Genomic DNA, 19,894 nt, shown 5'->3' on the forward strand with positions numbered 1-19,894 from the left:
TATTATATTTCACACGTAAAACTTGAATAGTGTCCAGGATGCTGTGTTGTGTGTAAATGTACAGATATGTTGTAAAATTTGGAATTTGAAACTAGTTTTGTGAAATACGGTGGTAAAACTTCCCAGAATTAATCTCATTCATATTTCAGAGCACCTTCTTACCAAGAGCTTTTGAAGTTGGTCATCCAGATTTCCAGATTCCTGACTGAACTGATCACGTTCCGTCCGTGCTTCAGTTAGCTCTGAGTTTGCAAGAACTAACTGCTTCTCCAGCTCTTCTATCTACAAGGAAAGCACAAATGAATCTGACTACGTCAATGAGTAATATAAAATAAATACAGTCTTTGGAAAACAAACAGTATTATTTGGGGCAATGGTATCATTTGGGGGGCAAGAATAAGAGTTCATTTTGTGATGTATTTTGTAGACAAAATTGTGATGTATTTTGCAGTTTTCTAAACTTAAAATCTATGTAGAAGTCAGCCAGACAAACTGACCAAAATGAAGTACTTGGTACTGTGAGATTCAGCCGTTGTCTGTAATATGCCACTCTCACCATCACACTATTCAAAATCCATCTTCTGTGAAAATGAGTTCTATAATTTGGTATTTAAGGAAGCTTTATGTGGCATAAAGAACATTCTACAAAGCCCACACAAATTAACTATATTATACTTAGAAGTGCTATTTTGTTTCAGAACATCAGTTTCAAAAATAAAGGCACTGACTATAAAACAATGCATGGTAACAAGTTTATAGTTATCGTCACTGTTAGTCACCCTATTTTGAAAGGATACACAAATTTTCAAATATATGTATATATATAAAATAATACAATCCTCATTTTTCCTAACTATCAAGTGGGATAAGAATACTAATTTAAAGAACTGTATAGATGTAGTTCTCTCTTACAGACAGGCAGCTGTCAGATCTGTGTGACCATGCATTTCTATGACATATGCCAGAAGGGCCATCGCTGTAAACAGAATCGCTACAGCTCTTAACCTGGGGCTGCAGGCTAAGAGGTTAAGATCTCTGACAATGGAGATTCTGAGTTTGTAATTGAGCACAGCTACATAAACTCATTACTTAGACACAGATATTAAAATAATGAAAAACTACTGATACTGAGTGTTCTATAGTGATACCTAACCTTTAATGTGATACCTATAATAACATTTCATCACCCCTTTCCAATAACAAAAAATCTTTCATGTCTGCATAAATGCTACATATTCCTTACTTCTAAGACATCTACTGAGTAGGCTTCCAAATCCACAGTCAAGAATAAAACTTACTGACTGGTTTGGATGCAACTGTGATTAAATCTTCTTTGAGAACATACGAGCAAGCCTTACATTTTGTGATACTATTTTAAGTTGGTCTAAGTTCATTTAAGATCGTCATTTATTAATTTGGTACGTGTATATTAATTTTATTACATATAAACATGTATATGCTACTATCTCTGATAAATGGTAAGGATGAATACATAGATGGGTGTGTATACATATATATGTCTTTATTTACATACATACATACATGACTTAAGAGCATACTAATACAGGACTATCAAACAGTTTCACATTTACCAACAGAGTAGTATCACAACCTACAGGAATTTGAATATAAATTTTAATATTTACATTGGATACATTTCAAAACTGACTTTGTAATCGATTCCATGTTTTATACAAAAAAGTATTTCACAGGAATTAGGTAAAACATCAGGTGACCGATAGAAATGAGCTCATAGATACTAATAATCCTATAAAAAAGTGCTTTCACTCTTGTGCTCCTATAACAATTCATCCTCAGGGACACAAGCAGCTTCCTAAGACAAATGAGTACTATCAGCTGAAACAATCTCTTCAGCTCTACTATTATTAGGAAAGACTAACTCAGCACACATAGTAAAGACATTAAGAATACTGAGGGAAAAAAACATCAGCTCTTACTTTGGTTAGACAAATGTGATCAGAAAGGCAATATGATCTGGTTGAGAGTCAAACAGCCTGGTTCTGAACCAGCTTCTGTCACATAAGGTCTCTGAGTCTGTAATTTGAGTCTAAATTACACATCTATAATTTGAAAAAAGTATTATAGATGATCTTTCAAATTCCTTTCAATTCTGCTTCTAATATTTTTCCACATAAGATCAGTATTAATAAAGCTGAAATTCTATATTTTCAAAGGAACCATATTTGAGCTCTAAATTTAACAAGAATGCTTTCAATTTTAAAAGTTGCTCATATGACTAAAATGAACATTTTAGACTTCTAGTCTGGTGTAAAACCATTCCTATCTTTGAGCAAAGTATTTGTGTGGTTTAAAAGCTGAAATTAAGACTTGCTATTTTATGTCTGTTTTCACTTTTTAAGAAATTCTGGATAATCATTTAATGCTAAATTCTATGAGACCAAATTTTACCAAGAAAAAAATAAAAGAAAAAGGAAAAAGAATCAACTTGTATCTTTCCATCTAAGTATCAGACGTCCCTCCAGACCCCTGCAGGAACATTAGTTTTGTAGTTGTCAGTACTGACTCAACTGCTATAGCTCTGCTTTTACCTTTCACTTTTTAAAAGTAAAAATATTTATATTAATTAATCAATCAAAAAGATAAATGGAGAGTGAAAGGGAAAACCATTGAGGTAGCAGCTGAGCTGATACAAACGGCTGTAAAAAAACAAGATGAAGAAAAGCCTTTTAAAATGTCCAGAATAAATACTGACATCTGAGATGTATTAGTTTTTTTCTTTTTCGTTTCTTTTTAAATAGCAGCACTGGTTTTCCCTTTCACCATCTATGAATCTACTTTTTGTTTTGGATCACTGGACAAATAAGTACTGGGATCTCATAATCGTACAGTGATTTTAGATATCACCAATTGTGCCAAATTGTTATCTCGTTTTCTGTGCTCAAAAATACACAGTTCTGGGATAATAAGGAATGCTGCTGGTCAGCATGGAGGTGCATTGGCAGAACTATGCAGAGATTTGCATAGAATCTCCCTGCACAGGGTACAGCTCCAGCCAGTGCTACTACAACTTCACTTTTTGAGTAAGAAATTCAGCCCCAAATGCTTTCAAAGTATGAAAAGTAAACTTAGAATCAAGATTGTGAGATATTTTTGTTATCAAAAAGCGAAAGTTAAGAGTAAAGCCAAATCTACAGAGCCAATAGTGACAGCTTCTACTGGTCCAAATTCGTAAAGGGGAATTCTGGAGGTTCTCCTAAAATGGAAAGAGAAGAATAGAAAAAATATTACAGTAAAACACTTTTGTATGTCTGAAAGCTATGTCTACAGTCTTCTTTGAAACATCACTTTTCATCAGTATGAAAATACTTTTGCTTATCTGAAGGGACACTTGTCTGGCTAAACAAGTTTTCTCTATACTTATGCATTCTAGTTGGGAAAGTTTTGTTCAGCCCTGTCATGTAATCAATTTTTAAAAATAATAAATATTTTTTTCTGAAGGAATCTGACCCACAGGAGAAAATAGTAACACTGCCTGCCTCTCATAAAATATGTTGATGTATAATACCAACATACTCTTAAATAATAAGTCTCTCTTCCCACAAATCTCACTTTTAATCATAGCTGTATTGTTTCCTTGTTGTTATTTGGACACTATATATTGTATATATTAAATGTACAGCAGCAGTGGAAAAATAAAATTTTAAGATTTTATTTAGTTTTAAGATTTTAAGGTTTTAATAGGCTTTAGCCTATTAAATGTCAAGGTAAATGAAAATAAAAGAAATTAAACAAAAGAATCTGTGTTTTTTTTAAATTCTACATTGAATTTATTACAACAAAAATATTTTATAATGATAGAATTTTTCATGAACACAAAATAAAATACTTTTGTTAATGTGTTTGATCTTCTTTGCTTAGTTACACTATGTATTTTTTTTTACACCATGTATGTTTAATGCTTTTCAGGTCAGAGACATTAAAATCTGTATTTACATAGCAGGATAATCACCTCTCAGTGTTCCTTGACTAAAGCGAGTTACTATAGAGATTCTAGGTGCCAACTCGATTAGGCTTAATACGCTTTACCAAAAGTCTCAGTGATCTGGATTAAAATTAATTAAACTAATATGCCCTCCTTTTTTCCAATAATGTTGACTCTTTAAGACTGTAAAAATTGTTCATGATCAATTGTTTACATTAAAGCAAGGTAAGACAATGATTTTAGTACTATGTTTGTATCTACATGACCTCAAAACCCTCATATAAAAGGTTTCAGTCATTTATCTGAGGCTAATGCTTCTACAATGTGAAAGAGATAGGTGTTTATAAAAAAAAAATGATTTTTGTACTGTTAAGATGTCAATATTTGTTAAAATTTCCTACCATGCCCAAATTTAGGTTGATCAACATGGTGTTATACATCAGACAACATGCAGATTAGCAAACAACTGGGTGACAGCTTATGAAGAGGCTGTTTCCAAGCAACATTACAAATGGAAAGCTATATTAATTTCAAATTATGTAAGAGAGATAGGTGAGTCAAGTCTTAGTATTTAATATTTTGTGGCTTTTCAAAGGGTCTGTCAATAAACAATGAAAACTAAATCTTTTCAGAATGGGTTGCGTATGATGAATATCAGTCATTGTATAGGCTTGATCTGCCCAGAATGGGGTGGATATTCCTGTTATCCATCTTCAGGGGAAAAGTCCATCCTGAACTAGAACACAAAAGGCAGGCATCAGAGAAGCAGGAAAGAACAAATATTTCTGTCTGGGCTTTTGTTTCTTGGATTTAGCCTTTAAGAAGTCTAAGGCTCCTTAAGGCTACTTCTAGGTGGCAGTGGTTGAAATGACCCTGACACAAGAATCAAGGCCAAGAGCTAAGGAAGAGGTTTTCGAGAGCAGTGCTGCTCACACTGCAACCCACCAGGAAAACGTGAAATCAATTTAGTGGGCGTCAAATCAGTATCTGAAGAGAAGAAAAAGAGCCAGTGTCGTATTATTTTGTGAAGTGTACTTGGATTGTATCTGTGTATACTAGATCATATGGAAAACTAGGTTTCTTGGTGTGGGTAGTGATCAAAAATGTTTGAAAGCTCCTGTAGAGGATCCAAATCTCAAAACTGAGATTATACAGTTTCACGTTACTCTTCATTGTTTAGACCTTATAGCAAGATCATGTCTAAATTTTCTATCCTTTTAGCTGTGCAACAACTAAAACTGAAGTCTTGAACTAGAGAACCTAGGAGAAAGAGCCCCCTCCTGTGACCAGCACAGGGGTGACAGCGATAATGAAAGGAGGGGTTGCCCAAAGGCAGGAAAATATCTGGAAGAATTAGTGCTGCAATTTTTCAACTGCCTCTTCCCATAAGGAGCTTTTTCCCTTGTACCATTACCCTGTAGAACTCGATTATGTTATAAAGAAAATCTGTCAGCTTTCTTATACTCTATTTTTTCCCAGTCAACTAAGGAGTAAAAAAATTGGCTACAAGTGGTTAGACCTGCAGGTTCTCTTATAGGCAGGATGACTATCTAAAGGATTTATCTTCCAAACTAGGGCATTTTGGAGGTGAAAGGTGGTATTCACAAAACAGGATACTACTCTGTGTCCTTGAAATCAACAAAAACCTAAGCTCCAAAAGATTGGTTGATAATGAAAATAGTTTCTTTTTAGCTATGGAAACTGAGAAAACAGAATACTGCAGTAAATATTAATGTCTAGTTTTAATAGGAACAGTGTGATAAGAGATGAAGATTTAGCTTGCTAATTTTTTTTTATTCAGACTAATCTTGAAGTGAATTCAGTTTGTAAGCCTCACAATGATTAATAAGGAGGAGTTGAAGTAAGAGAGGAAATAGCCTAAAGTATTCAGTGGGAGGGGGAGAACAGCTGGTGCCAAGTACTTGCAAAAGCTAAACCTTGTAGCAGTAATTTAAATGATGTTATCCTTTAATTTTTTAGAAACTTGCTTGAAGAATGCAGGAAACTTTTCTAAGAATGAATTGATTTGAGCAAACACTGTGTATAATTTAACATGTAGATATTTAGCACCCATCTTATAAACTGCTTTTAATTTTAAATGATTGCTTTGATTCCTCATTTTCAAATAAACCATTAAAAACTATCTAATTGATTCTGTGTGTAATAGTCTCTGGAAGCAGAACAGCAAAATTTAAACTCACCTTGTCTTCATACATCCTTTTGGCTTCCCTTAATTCAGAACGTAGTTGAGAAACAGTAGATTCCAGGTCACTCAGTTGGCGCATATACATTGAATTTTGGTTTCTTGCTTGCTCTCTAAGAAGGGTTTAAAGAGGGAATAAGAGCAAATAAGATCTAAGGCAGAAGGAAAAGAGCATGACAGAGGATGAGATGGTTGGATGGTATCACTGATTCAATGGACATGAACTTGGGTAAACTCTGGCAGATGGTGGCCTGGTGTGCTACAGTCCACAGGGTCGCAAAGAATTGGACATGACTTGGCAACTGAACTCTTGCCTGGAGAATCCCATGGACAGAGGAGCCTGGTGGGCTGCTGTCCATGGGGTCGCTAAGAGTCGGACACGACTGAGCGACTTCACTTTCACTTTTCACTTTCATGCATTGGAGAAGGAAATGGCAACCCACTCCAGTGTTCTTGCCTGGAGGATCCCAGGGACGGGGGAGCCTGGTGGGCTGCCATCTATAGGGTTGCACAGAGTCGGACACAACTGAAGTGACTTAACAGTAACAGTGGCAACTGAACAACAACAAGGGCAACTAGCAAATTAAGAGTAAGTGTGATACCTAAGGGCGCTCTAGCTTTTAAGCACTTTTCACTAATTATTTAATATAGCCACTAGTCTTTTATCTTTCAAATTGGTTACTAAAGACTTAAGTTCAAAAATGTTAACTGTTAAACACAGATGATGCATACACAGGAGTTCATTTTACAGTTTTCTCCCTGTATGACTGAAAATGTCTGTATAAAAAGTTTCAACATGGGAATGCAAATTATAAAATTATTTGTACGTTGTTAGTCACTAAGTCATGTCTGACTCCTTGAAAACCCACTCACTGTATACTTATAATTTATATATATTTACACATATGTGCATGCTCAGTCACTCAGTCATATCTGACTCTTTGTGACCCCACAGACTATAGCCCTCTGGGACCCTCTGTCCATGGGATTTTCCAGGCAAGAATACTGGAATGGCTCGCCATTTCCTCCTCCAGTGGATCTTCCGGACCCAGGGATCGAACCCACATTTCCTGTGTCTCCTGCATTGGCAGGTGGATTCTTTACTACTGAGGCACCTGGGAAGCCCATCTACACACACACACACACACACACACACACACACACACACACACAGTGTGTGTTTGTTTTATCCAATTATCCAATTAGTTGAAATGTAGACAAAAATTAAAACATCCAAACCCCAAGAGGCCCAAATACTTGCCATAATACTTCTGATATGGTTATAAAGTATTATCCATATGTTAAATAATCTTTTCTGTTCACTTGAATGTTAGAAAAGTTTTACTTTCTTGTAGAATCAACTATTAAGCATTTTTTAAAAAGACCTTAGAACAAAAATCAATAAAAAATAAAACGAAGATAAATAGCTATCAACTTCAAACCACCAGGCACACATACTGAATGATTTCCAATTGACTCTGGATACTGTTGGCTTGGCTCCTAGCACTGCTAGCTTTCTCGGTGAGTCCTGTTATTTCAGCTTCATGTTCACTTATTAACTGCTCAATCCTATAGAAAGAATATGGTGATCGTTATTTGATACAGACTTTGCCTGATAATGAATTATTCTAAAGATTAATTATTTCGATACTCACATTTGGTATTTTGTTTTAGCTTTGTCTATATTATTCATTTTATGACAAGTATCTAGCTCTGGGAGTTGGTGATGGACAGGGAGGCCTAGTGTGCTGCAGTCCATGGTGTCGCAAGGAGTCGGACACAACTGAGCAACTGAACTGAACTGATGACAAGTATTTAAGTTAGATACAGAATCCTTTATCCAAATCCTTTGGGAGCCAGTCAGGCTTTGGAATTCAGAATTTTAAAAAAATGTTATGATGGTATTAAAGCATAGTACTAAGTATCATGTGACTTCCCCAGAGAGATCTATGGAAGTGTCTCAGAAGCCAGATATCACTAATGCAATGGTAGGTTTTTAAATATTCACAGTAAATCATGAAAAGACTATAAAAAGCTTAACATTAGCTCAGATTAGGTTTTGCCAACAAAACTGACATAGTATCTAACCTTGACCAAAGTGTAGTCAGATGCCTCTTGGCACTTAGAAGCCTAGGCTTAGTAAGAATTTTGCTAAGTCAGTTTAGTGAGAACTTCCCACCCCATGCCTCCTCCTAGTAATTTTCCACCCACTGACCCCCTCACCCTGCTTCTTGGCTATGAATCCCCATTTGCCCATGTTGGACTGGGAGTTGAGCCTCATCACTAATTCAATCACCTTTTGCAACAGTCTTGAATGACATCTTCCCTACTTTTCAAATAAGTGTCTTAACATGAGTTTCCTACAAATCTACGGGGGAAAAAAAATCTGTTTGAGAGCTTTTTAGATATTGGAATTGCTGATGAGAGATTGTAGACTTGTGCTATAGTTTCACTATGATCTTCTATACCTCAGCCGAAACCTACCTATCTTGATGTTGTTGAAGAAGTAGCTCCATTTTGTTTTGTGATTCAGATTTCAGTGCTTCAAGCTGATCCTCTACCTGTTTATAAAAAAGAAATATTAATTGAGGAACTGGTAAATCTAACCCTTGGAAAATTTAGAGATTTTCTAACTAAAGGAATGCTTTCAGTTCAGTTCAGTCACTCAGTCGTGTCCGACTCTGTGCGACCCCATGAATCACAGCACGCCAGGCCTCCCTGTCCATCACCATCTCCCAGAGTTCACTCGGACTCACGTCCATCGAGTCAGTGATGCCATCCAGCCATCTCATCCTCGGTCTTCCCCTTCTCCTCCTGCCCCCAATCCCTCCCAGCGTCAGAGTCTTTTCCAATGAGTAAACTCTTTGCATGAGGTGGCCAAAGTACTGGAGCTTCAGCTTTAGCATCATTCCTTCCAAAGAAATCCCAGGGCTGATCTCCTTCAGAATGGACTGGATGGATCTCCTTGCAGTCCAAGGGACTCCCAAGAGTCTTCTCCAACACTACAGTTAAGAAGCATCAATTCTTTGGTGCTCAGCCTTCTTCACAGTCCAACTCTCACATCCATACATGACCACAGGAAAAACCATAGCCTTGACTAGATGGACCTTAGTCGGCAAAGTAATGTCTCTGCTTTTGAATATGCTTTCTAGGTTGGTCATAACTTTTCTTCCAAGGAAAGATGCAAATAGAAGCAATACTAAAATCAGATACATTCTATCACTGTATTTTATTAAATCTTTTACAGTGGTTACACTCATGAAACTATACAGACAACTTAGCTCCCTTTATTAGGAAAGATCATTCTGGAAGTAACTTTCATTATTTTAGAGAACAAAAATGAGAACTTGGCTTACTTTGAAGAGTTTAAGAAAATTACATGCCTTATATTATTGTCTTAATGGATTTTAATATAAAATTGACATAGTGTTCTCACCACTTACTGGAAATATCCTCCCTTTAAGATAAGAAATCTCTGTGTCTAATTCTCTTAGGATTTTACTAATAGCTGAGGCCATGCTTCTGGAGTGGATGGTAGACATGCTGTCCTGTTCAAATACTTTCTTGCCTGAGGCTTCTTCAAAGTCAACTAGGACTGATCGGATTTCTTGAAGCACTCCCTCATGACTAAGCATCATCTTTCTTAGCTGCTCTATCTGTGTGCTGCTGTCTTTCAGCATATCGTCCTTAAGGCATTTGGCAGCTTCAAGTTCATGAACTGTATTTTGAAGCTGGTTTCGTAAATCCTCCTGGGACTGACTCTCCCTTCGTCTATGAAATAAATGAAAGAAAAGAAATAATATTGATAAAACTCAGATTCACACAAATGATTTTACTCTAGAAAAAGTAAAACTTTAAAATAATTTCAGGTAAGGAAGCCCAACCTGATGTCAGCCATGGCATCTCTCTCCATCTGCATCTCTTGAAGTTTTGTTTGCAAATCAATGACTGATTGTCTTAAGTAAAACTTTTGTTTCTCATGCAATTCATTGCTCTGGAAAAAAAGTGTCCTGCAAATTAGTCTTCATCAGAGGAACATATTTCCTTATAGCTAGTAATTTCCAAAAATCTATATACCAATCATTTCATTAAAAAAAAATTGTGTGTCTTTTTAAAGAAATTATTAATATTTATTTGGCTGCACTGAGTCAGTTGTGGTGCATGGGCTCTTTCACTGTGGTGGGTGAATTTCTCTCCAGAGCAGAGGCCTCAGTAGTTGCAGCTTGCCAGCTTAGTTGCCCCATAGCATGTGGGATCTTAGTTCTCTGACCAAAGATCAAACCCATGTGCCCTGCACTGAAAGGCAGATTCCTAACCACTGGATCACCAGGAAGTCCCTCAATTGTTTGTTCTTATGTGTACTTCCTTCCCCCTTCACCACTGTCCAGGGCCTAATTAATCATTTCTAACATAGATTTTTGGAATACCCCTTCAATCCACTTACTAAGGAAATGGCAACCCACTCCAGTACTCTTGCCTGGAAAATTCCATGGACTGAGGAGCCTGGTGGGCTACAGTCCATGGGGTTGCAAAGAGTTGGATATGACCAAGCGACTTCACTTTCACTTTCACTGTATAACCAAAACATCATTTCTAGAACAAATCTGACTTATAGCTCAAGAAAGAGATAGGAATAAACTCTATTCCTGAGGACAGACGTGGTTGAAAGTGGGTATACAGAAAAGTCAACCCCTACCTCCAACTGACTTAAAAACTGCCAACTGACTTGGCTGCAGACAACTACCATTAAAAAATCAAGGTGTTCTGCTACAAGGAAATTCACAAAGATCTCTAAAATCAGGCACTGAGAGGTCTCCCAGAGTAACAGTTGACACCCCATCATCTAATTATCCCAGAGTAAAGCCATCAAGTTCTGCCCATAGACAGATTGCCAACAGTTTTTTTTTTTTTTTTTTTCCTACTGTTCATTCTTGAGTATGAACAAAAAGCCAAAAACCACTGAACACTTGAAGGAAGATTACAAAATAAAAAAGAAACCAAGATGAAACAAATGAGAAAATACCCAGAAAAAAAGAATCCAAAGAAACAAAAAGTGAAAATGCAACAGTGGAAGAACATTTCCAAAAACCTGTATTAGAGAGAAATTTGAAAGACATTCTTGCTATAAAGGAAGAATAGGGCTATGTCAAAGAAGCGATCAGAGGAGAAGAAAGGGTTCCTGGAAATTAAAAATATGGCTACAGTCTAAAAAGTTGCAACAGAAATGCTGGAAGTCAAGATGCCTCTTTAAGTAGAAAAAGTAGATAAAATCTTTGAAAGAAAAAAAGAGGTTTAGAGGTTCAACCTAAACAACAGGAGCTTCGGAAAGAGAGAACTGAGAAAACAGAGAAAGAAACTGTCAAAGGAAAAAAAAAAATTGAATTCCTCAAAGCATGAAATTAAAAGATGCTTGCTCCTTGGAAGAAAAGTTATGACCAACCTAGACAGCATATTCAAAAGCAGAGACGTTACTTTGCCAACAAAGGTCTGTCTAGCCAAAGCTATGGTTTTTCCGGTAGTCATGTATGGATATGAGAGTTGGACTATAAAGAGAGCTGAGTGCCAAAGAATTGACGCTTTTGAACTGTGGTGTTGGAGAAGACTCTTGAGAGTCCCTTGGACTGCAAGGAGATCCAACCAGTCCATCCTAAAGGAAATCAGTCCTGAATATTTACTAGAAGGACTGATGTTGAAGCTGAAACTCCAATACTTGGGCGACCTGATACAAAGAACTGACTCATTGGTACAAAGACCCTGATGCTGGGAAGAATTGAAGGCAGGAAGAGAAGGGGATGACAGAAGATGAGATGGTTGGATGGCATCACCAACTTGATGGACATGATTTTGAGCAAGCTCCGGGACCTGGTGATGGACAGGGAAGCCTGGTGTGCTGCAGTCCATGAGGTTGCAAAGAGTTCGACATGACTGAGCGACTGAACTGAACTGAAAGGCACAAATCTACAGACCAAAAGGGTCCATTGAGTCCCTTTCGGCACTAGCACAGTGAATGAAAAAAAAAACAAAAATCCACACCTTTGCACATTACAGTGGAATTTCAGAGATAAAGAGAAGACCCTGAAGTTTCCAAAGATGAACCTCAACTAAGTAAAAAAATATCATCTACAAAGGAACAAGAATCAGATAGATATCTTCTCAGTCTCTGCAAGGGCACACAATATTTTCAAAGGACTGAAAGAAAATAACTTTCAACTTAATCCAGCTTAAGTTATTTTCAGAATGAAAAAAATTCATAAAATGTATGCCCCATATACTTTTTCTTGAAGTTTCTAAAGATGTGTTCTGACTAAATGAAGAAACAAATCAAGAAAAAAGAAAATAATAAATCCTGGAAATCATGGCTCCAACCAGGAAAGCAGTGATAATAATCTCAAGAAAATAGTTTTTAAACATTTTTTATAGTTACACAACAGACCTAAGAAAAAACTCATCTAGACTAGACAAAAGAACTAAAGAGTCCTGGGTTAAAGGAAGGTATGATAGAAAACCTATATGATAACTTTTTTAATAAGGATATGATAAAGGTAAATAGTACAAAGGAAAAAGAAAGGCAATTGGGAACCACAGGAAGAACAAAAACTACACAGCAAAGGAAATATAAAAGGTTACTACCTGATTCTGCAGTTCACAATGTTTATATAGTCACTATAAGGGGGGACCCTCTATCTTTTTCTCTAATAGTCCAGGTGAATGGCTAGAGCAGTCTGAACTTTGGAATGTAACAGTGGAAATGAAAACATATTAGAGAAATATATATGAGGTGCACTGGACAGACTTGGCAGTAAAGTGCATGTCAGGGAAAAGGCAGAGGTATCAAGAATGAGTCAGGTTTTTGCCCTCTGCAACTGTATAAATGTAGCACCACACAAAGGTGGAAGAAAGGTTTGGGGGAAATCAGGTGTGTAATTGGAAATGGTGAGTTTATGGAGCCTGAGAAACCTTTCGAGTAGAAATGTCCAGGAGGAACACGGGTACACTAACTGGGTGTGGAGACCAGTTAAGAGGTCTGACCAGATGTGTAAACTGAACAGGCACTGACATATACACGGCAACAGAAGCCACGGAAATCACGATTACAATCTATGGAGGGTTTTGCTGGAATAAGAAAACTGAAAAAGAATGAGCTGGAGGAAAGTTAGGAGAGTGTGCTTCCAAGAGACCTAAGAGAAAAGAGTGCTTCAAGACGAAAAGAATTGCCATGTGTGTCAAATGTTGTGCAAGAGGCAAGTAAGATGAAGCATTGATTAGATTCAGCATCAGTGCTTAACCTACTGAGGCACATCCTGTTACTATCATTTCCTATTTTAAATACCTCAGCCATAAGACTGTAAACATGCACATAAAAAGGAGGACATCTTTTCCATCTTTATATATCCAGTACCTGGTATAATATCTGTTACCTGGGAGGTTTGTGATAAATATTATGTCTCCAAGTAACCCTGTTATTTACTTACTGATATAACTATTAATAATTTACTGGGAGCCAGTCAAGTGTCACATACTCTGCCAGAGGACAGATGTGGAAAATTAATTAAGGCATTGTTTCTATTCCTCATTGGTATTTCTGTGCTTCACCAATCTATCTATCTATCATCAATCCATCTCTATTAATGTACTTATTATAAAGTATCGTCATTGTTTATATGCCATCTCCCTTCGAGACTATGAACTTATGAGTCCTATCTTATTCATCTTTGCATCCTCTGTACATAACACAGTGATACATCTCTTTCAGCACTTAATAAACATGTAGAATTCTTAACTGATGGGACAGAACAATGCATTGGTGAATACAATAAAAAGCACTAAACACTACAACAGACGTGTGCACAAGGAGCAATAACTGTACAGAGGAGATCACGCCTACCCGTGTCTAGAGGAAAGCTTTCAGAGAAAAACGCTTGAGCTGAGTCTTGATTGAGAGCAAGAACTGCCAGGTAGACAGTCAGAGAAGGGGGAATGATCTGGGCAAAAGCATGAGGGTCTAGAATTGTAGGTACATCTAGGGAAGAGCAGGTGGCTTGATACTGCTAGAAAGGAGGATATATGTAAGGAGCAGGTAGCAGAAGAGGCTAAAATGCACAGGGAAGTTAGATTACAAAGGCATCTGTGTAAGTTTGACTCTAAGCTATAGACTGCTCAGATCCAACATGCAGTTGTAAAGCTGACTAAATCCAGCTTGATTCTACATAAGGTCCACTTGAAGTTTTTATGTGTTAATTTCTAAACACTATTCAGCTATCACATATACACACACATCTAAAATCCGATCCCCTACCACTGCTTTGAAAAGAAAAACTTGCTATCATGATAGCAGCACAGCAGGCTTGAACCAATTATTAATTATAATTATAGCTGAATGTCATTAAGCATAACACTTTGAGCTATCCAAGTTTCACTAAGATTACACCAAGAGCACAGCAAAAGAATCAATTTGCAACTCACTTCATTTAGTCTTCTCTGCAAATCTTTGACTTGATGTGAATATTCTTCCAAAACACGCTCAATGTGTTCCTTTCCAGGGTAAGGAATGACTTTTCTATGAGAATCAAGTTCCACTTCATATTTAGGGAAAAAAGGAATTTGTGTTATAGTCCCAGTTGAAGATGTGTTTTCAATTATTGTTCCACGAATAGACGACATAAAAAATGGACTTGAAGAACCTAAATATTAAAGACTTAATTAACCAATTAATTAACTGAATAATAAAATAATTTTGTGGTGAACAATTATCCCAGGTGATGCCCTTACTGAACCCTGAAGGAGCTCAAGGTCTCATGGGGAAAAGAGACAAGTGATAGTCGCTCTGAGAGAGAAGGGCACAAGATAAAAAGGAGGAGCAGGATAGGAAGAAGGGGGCAGTTTTACTTGCAAGTGATCAAGTGATACTTGCATTGAATGAGCCTTGAAGCATCTATGACTATGAAGTAACTAGCCTGTACTGTAACTCAGTATGTATGAAGTAACTAGTATGTATGGTAACTAGTTTGTGTAGTAACTCTATGGTACTGTATCTGAATTTGAGTTTTCAGTATGAACTTAAAAAACAAAAAATCTAATTCCAAGTTTTCAGATACTGAACACTCCCAGATACAGTGTTACTTCACCAGCAATAGGCACGCGAGCTCCTGGTGTGTGATTACTATTTCCTACTAAAAGGAACCAGGGCTCCTTAGCAAATGGCTGATTCCAGGTTTGGTGGAACAGGAAAAGTACAGTGTGAGTTACAATTAAGAACCACTACCTTTATCAGGCAGAAAAAAAATAAGTATTGTAGGAATAAGAGGGTGAGAGTGCTAGAAGTTAGCAGGCTGGATTCCAGAAGCCCAACTATTCTTGGCAATAAGATCCAAGATAGCAAAGTGAGTAGCTGTTAGCAGTTCAGTCGCTTAGTCGTGACCAACTCTTTGAGACCACAAGAACTGCAGCACACCAGGCTTCCCTGTCCATCACCAACTCCCACAGTTTGCTCAAAATCATGTCCATCAAGTCAGTGATACCATTTAACCATCTCATCCTCTGTTGTCCCCTTCGCCTCCTGCTTTCAATCTTTCCCAGTATCAGGGTCTTTTCCAAGGAGTCAGTTCTTCCATTCAGGTGGCCAAAGTACTGGAGCTTCAGCTTCACCATCAGTCCTTCCAATGAATATTCAGGATTGATTTCCTTTAGGATGGACTGGGTGGATCTCCTTGCAGTCCAAGGGACTCTGAAAGAGTCTTCTCCAACACCACAGTTCAAAAGCATCAATTATTTGGTGCTCAGTTTTATGGTCCAACTCTCACATCCATACAGGACCACTGGAAAAACCATAGCCTTGACCAGAAAGATCTTTGTTGGCAAAGTAATGTCTCTGCTTTTTAATATGCTGTCTAGGTTGGAGAAGGCAATGGCACCCCACTCCAGTACTCTTGCCTGGAAAATCCCATGGATGGAGGAGCCTGGTAGGCTGTAGTCCATGGGGTCGCTAAGAGTCGTACACGACTGAACGCCTTCACTTTGACTTTTCACTTTAATGCATTGGAGAAGGAAATGGCAACCCACTCCAGTATTCTTGCCTAGAGAATCCCAGGGATGGGGGAGCCTGGTGGGCTGCCACCTATGGGGTTGCACAGAATCGGACAAGACTGAAGCGACTTAGCAGCAGCAGCAGCAGCAGGCTGGTCATAGCTTTTCTTCCAAGGAGCAAGCGTCTTTTAATTTTCATGGCTGCAGTCACCATTGGCAGTGATTTTGGAGCTCCCAAAATAAAGTCTCTCACTGTTTCCCCATCTATTGGCTATGAAGTGATGGGACCGGATGCCATGATCTTAGTTTTTTTAATATTGAGCTTTAAGCCAACTTTTTCACTCTCCTCTTTCACTTTCATCAAGAGGCTCTTTAATTCCTCTTTGCTTTCTGCCCTAAGGGTGGTCATCTGCCTATCTGAGGTTATTGATACTTCTCCCGGCAATCTTGATTCCAGTGTGTGCTTCATCCAGCCTGGCATTTTGCATGATACTCTGCACATAAGCTAAATAAGCAAGCTGACAATATACAGCCTTGACATACTCCTTTCCCAATTTGGAACCAGTCTGCTGTTCCATGTCTGGTTCTAACTGCTGCTTCTTGACCTGCATACAGAGATCTCAGGAGGCAGGTCAGGTGCTCTGGTATTCCCATCTCTTTCAGAATTTTCCACAATTTGCTGTGATCCACACAGTCAATGGCTTTGGTATAGTCAATAAAGCAGAAATAGATGTTTTTCTGGAACTCTCTTGCTTTTTCTACGACCCAACGGATGTTGGCAATTTGATCTCTGGTTCCTCTACCTTTTCTAAATCCAGTTTGAACATCTGCAAGTTCTTGGTTCCCGTACTGTTGAAGCCTGGCTTGGAGAATTTTGAGCATAACTTTGCTACCATGTGAGAGGAGTGCAACTGTATGGCAGTTTGAACATTTTTGGGCATTGCCTTTCTTTGGGATTGGAATGAAAACTGATCTTTTTCAGTTTGTGGCCACTGCTGAGTTTTCCAAATTTGCTGGCATATTGAGTGCAGCACTTTCACAGCATCATCTTTTAGGATCTGAAATAGCTCAACTGGAATTCTATCACCTCCACTAGCTTTGTTTGTAGCTAGTGATGCTTCCTAACCACTTGACTTCACATTCCAGGATGTCTGACTCTAGGTGAGTGATCACACCATCATGATTATCTGGGTCATTAAGATCTTTTTTGTATAGTTCTTCTGTGTATTGTTGCCACCTCTTCTTAATATCTTCTGCTTCTGTTAAGTCCACACAACTTCTGTCCTTTATTGTGCCCATCTTTGCATGAAATGTTCCCTTGGTATCTCTAATTTTCTTGAAGAGATCTCTAGTCTTTTCCATTCTATTGTTTTCCTGTATTTCTTTGCATTGATCACTGAGGAAGGCTTTCTTCTCTCTCTCTGGAATTCTTTGGAACTCGGCATTCAAATGGGTATACCTTTCCTTTTCTCCTTTGCCTTTTCTGTACAGATCAAAATAACTGAGTAACTAGAGTAGAGAAGCCATGCATCTGAGACCTTAGATGGATCATCCATGAGGACAATGACACTGCAGGATGATGGTGTGCCTGGGGCGGGAGCGACAGTCCAGCAGCTAAGCGCCCATGCCCCCACTGGCTGAGGGATATCATGCGGCTGGGGAGGTGAGCGAGGGGAACGAGCAGGGCGGATGGGTCCAGTACGATGGAGGTGCCAACGGCATGAGCATCCTAAGGAGCAGAAGCTTTCACAGAATAAGCGTGTGAAGATGAGAGTCTGTAAGCAGACGGTGGAACAGCAGGCCTGCAATCCAGAATGAACTCTGGCTGCATTCTTTCAGACAAGAGAGATATGAAGGGAAGCAGGCAGGGCTGTACAGTCACCTGCCTGACTGCCAGAGTCCCTCTCCTGCCATGTGCTGTGGAGCTCATCCTTCCAACGCCCCATTGCCAGCGTGTTTCCTGGCAGGTTTGCAATGGAAGGTGCTGGCAAAAGACCAGAAGGCCGGAGGCGGGGAGAAGCTGAGGGACTCTCCTCTCTCCTGCCTCAGACGGGCTTCTGGCAGTGAGTGGTGGGTTCGTCTCCAGCAGGCAGCCCAGTCTGTGGTTCCAGCTCCTGCTTCTACCCAGGCCTTATAGCAGTTCCTATTCTCAGGGTCCTTTGGGCCCAGAGGCTGGTAGCAGCTTCCTGCTGTGGTTGATCTCTGCACTCTCTCATCTCCCGTGAACCTTTTCGGCTCTTCCAACACCTGCGTTATCAATTCCCCGTATTAAGTGCCACTTATTTATTCCACCTGTTTCTGTCTGCTGTCTGCTGACTGACATAATTTTCATCAGTCGATGGGAGGCCTGAACTAGAACAGTAGCCATGGGAATGGAGACGTAAAATGCATTCTAGAGACATTTCTGATACTAGAGAAAGCAGGACGTTGTGCTTGACTGGATGTGGCAGGGAGAGGTGTAAGGGAAAAGAAGTCAAAATAATGCAGAACTGGGGCCTGGAGCAGAACAAGGAAGAGAAGGCGTTCAGAGAAACGGCATGTGTGCAAGTGCCTCAACATGAAAATAGTCTTCAAACCAGAAAATAATGTAAACACATGCTAAAAAATAGGCATGCTATTTTTAAAAGATGAAACAACTTCTTCCTTATAAAGCAGAATTATAAATAATCTGGTAAACATTCAGGAACAAGGTCTGTACCCTGCACAGTTAAACTAAAACATACTAAAAAACAGCGGCTTGAATGAATATTATGAAGGCTGCTTAGTTCTAATTTTCTCCCATTTTTGTTTTATAAAAAACACATACCTGCATTGGATGGGATGCCACTGCTTGATAAAAGATGTTCATTTTTGGGTTCACAAGGTTTTTGTTCCATATTAAATGTTTGCTACCTCTTCTTAGAGATCTTGAAATATGAATGCTTCCCTATTTAGTTCTTTGAGTTCTTATCTATAAAAGACAGGGATTTAGTCTTTGTTAATAAGGTACTATGTGAAAATAGTTCACAGAGGAGGAAATGACTATATTCACATTTGAAATTTAATAACAGGTTTTCACCAGGAAAATATTTATACAGAAATATTATTACATAAAATTAATAAGTGAACAGAATCTTATTGTAAAACTTGTTGATTTTAATAGCCAAGTGGTTTATTAAAGATAATGCCAAAATAAGAAACACTTTTAGTCACTATGATTATTAGCACTCTGATCTGGGGCAGACTTTTTTCTCTTCTTATGTCTCTCTCACCAGTTACATTGTCAAATAATGAAAGAAGGCACTTCCTCAGTAAAAAGTCACAATTAGAAATTCAAATTAGAAATCATTAATAAAAGGTAATGGAGGAGAGCATGGCAACTCATTCCAGTATTCTTTCCTGGAAAATCCCATGACAGGGGAGCCTGGTGGGCTACAGTCCATGGGGTCACAAACAGCTGGACATAACTGAGTGACTGAGCACAATAAATAGTAAAAACTTCTTGGACAGCAAACAGTGCTCGTACGTTTAGGTTAGGCCAAGAGGGGACTTTGGGGTTTGAAGAACACTGGTAGAGGCCTGATTCCAAATCTTCTCCTTATCCTCTGAATATCCATAAAATCAACAACAACAAAAAAAAAAAAAAATAAATAAATAAAAGTACATGGGCTCCCCTGGAGATGTGGCAGTAAAGGGAAGAAGGAAATGAGAGGGGAAATTTTAGG

At 38.3% G+C, this 19,894-nt stretch overlaps 1 protein-coding gene across 1 annotated transcript in view; it reads right to left on the reverse strand.

Moving 5' to 3' along the window:
- Window positions 1-19,066, reverse strand: part of CCDC158 (coiled-coil domain containing 158) — a 62,607-nt gene extending 43,541 nt beyond the window's left edge. Inside the window, exons 1-8 of the mRNA XM_052642213.1 lie at window positions 18,997-19,066; window positions 14,631-14,848; window positions 10,052-10,161; window positions 9,611-9,938; window positions 8,652-8,728; window positions 7,626-7,736; window positions 6,166-6,280; window positions 163-282 (exon numbers count right to left, since the gene is read on the reverse strand). Coding sequence (XP_052498173.1) covers window positions 163-282; window positions 6,166-6,280; window positions 7,626-7,736; window positions 8,652-8,728; window positions 9,611-9,938; window positions 10,052-10,161; window positions 14,631-14,848; window positions 18,997-19,066 — 1,149 coding nt within the window. The remainder of the gene's footprint in view (window positions 1-162; window positions 283-6,165; window positions 6,281-7,625; window positions 7,737-8,651; window positions 8,729-9,610; window positions 9,939-10,051; window positions 10,162-14,630; window positions 14,849-18,996) is intronic.
- Between the last annotated feature and the right edge of the window lie 828 nt (window positions 19,067-19,894).

This window comes from Budorcas taxicolor, chromosome 6 (genome assembly GCF_023091745.1).
Source record: "Budorcas taxicolor isolate Tak-1 chromosome 6, Takin1.1, whole genome shotgun sequence".
Taxonomy (NCBI): Eukaryota; Metazoa; Chordata; class Mammalia; order Artiodactyla; family Bovidae; genus Budorcas; species Budorcas taxicolor.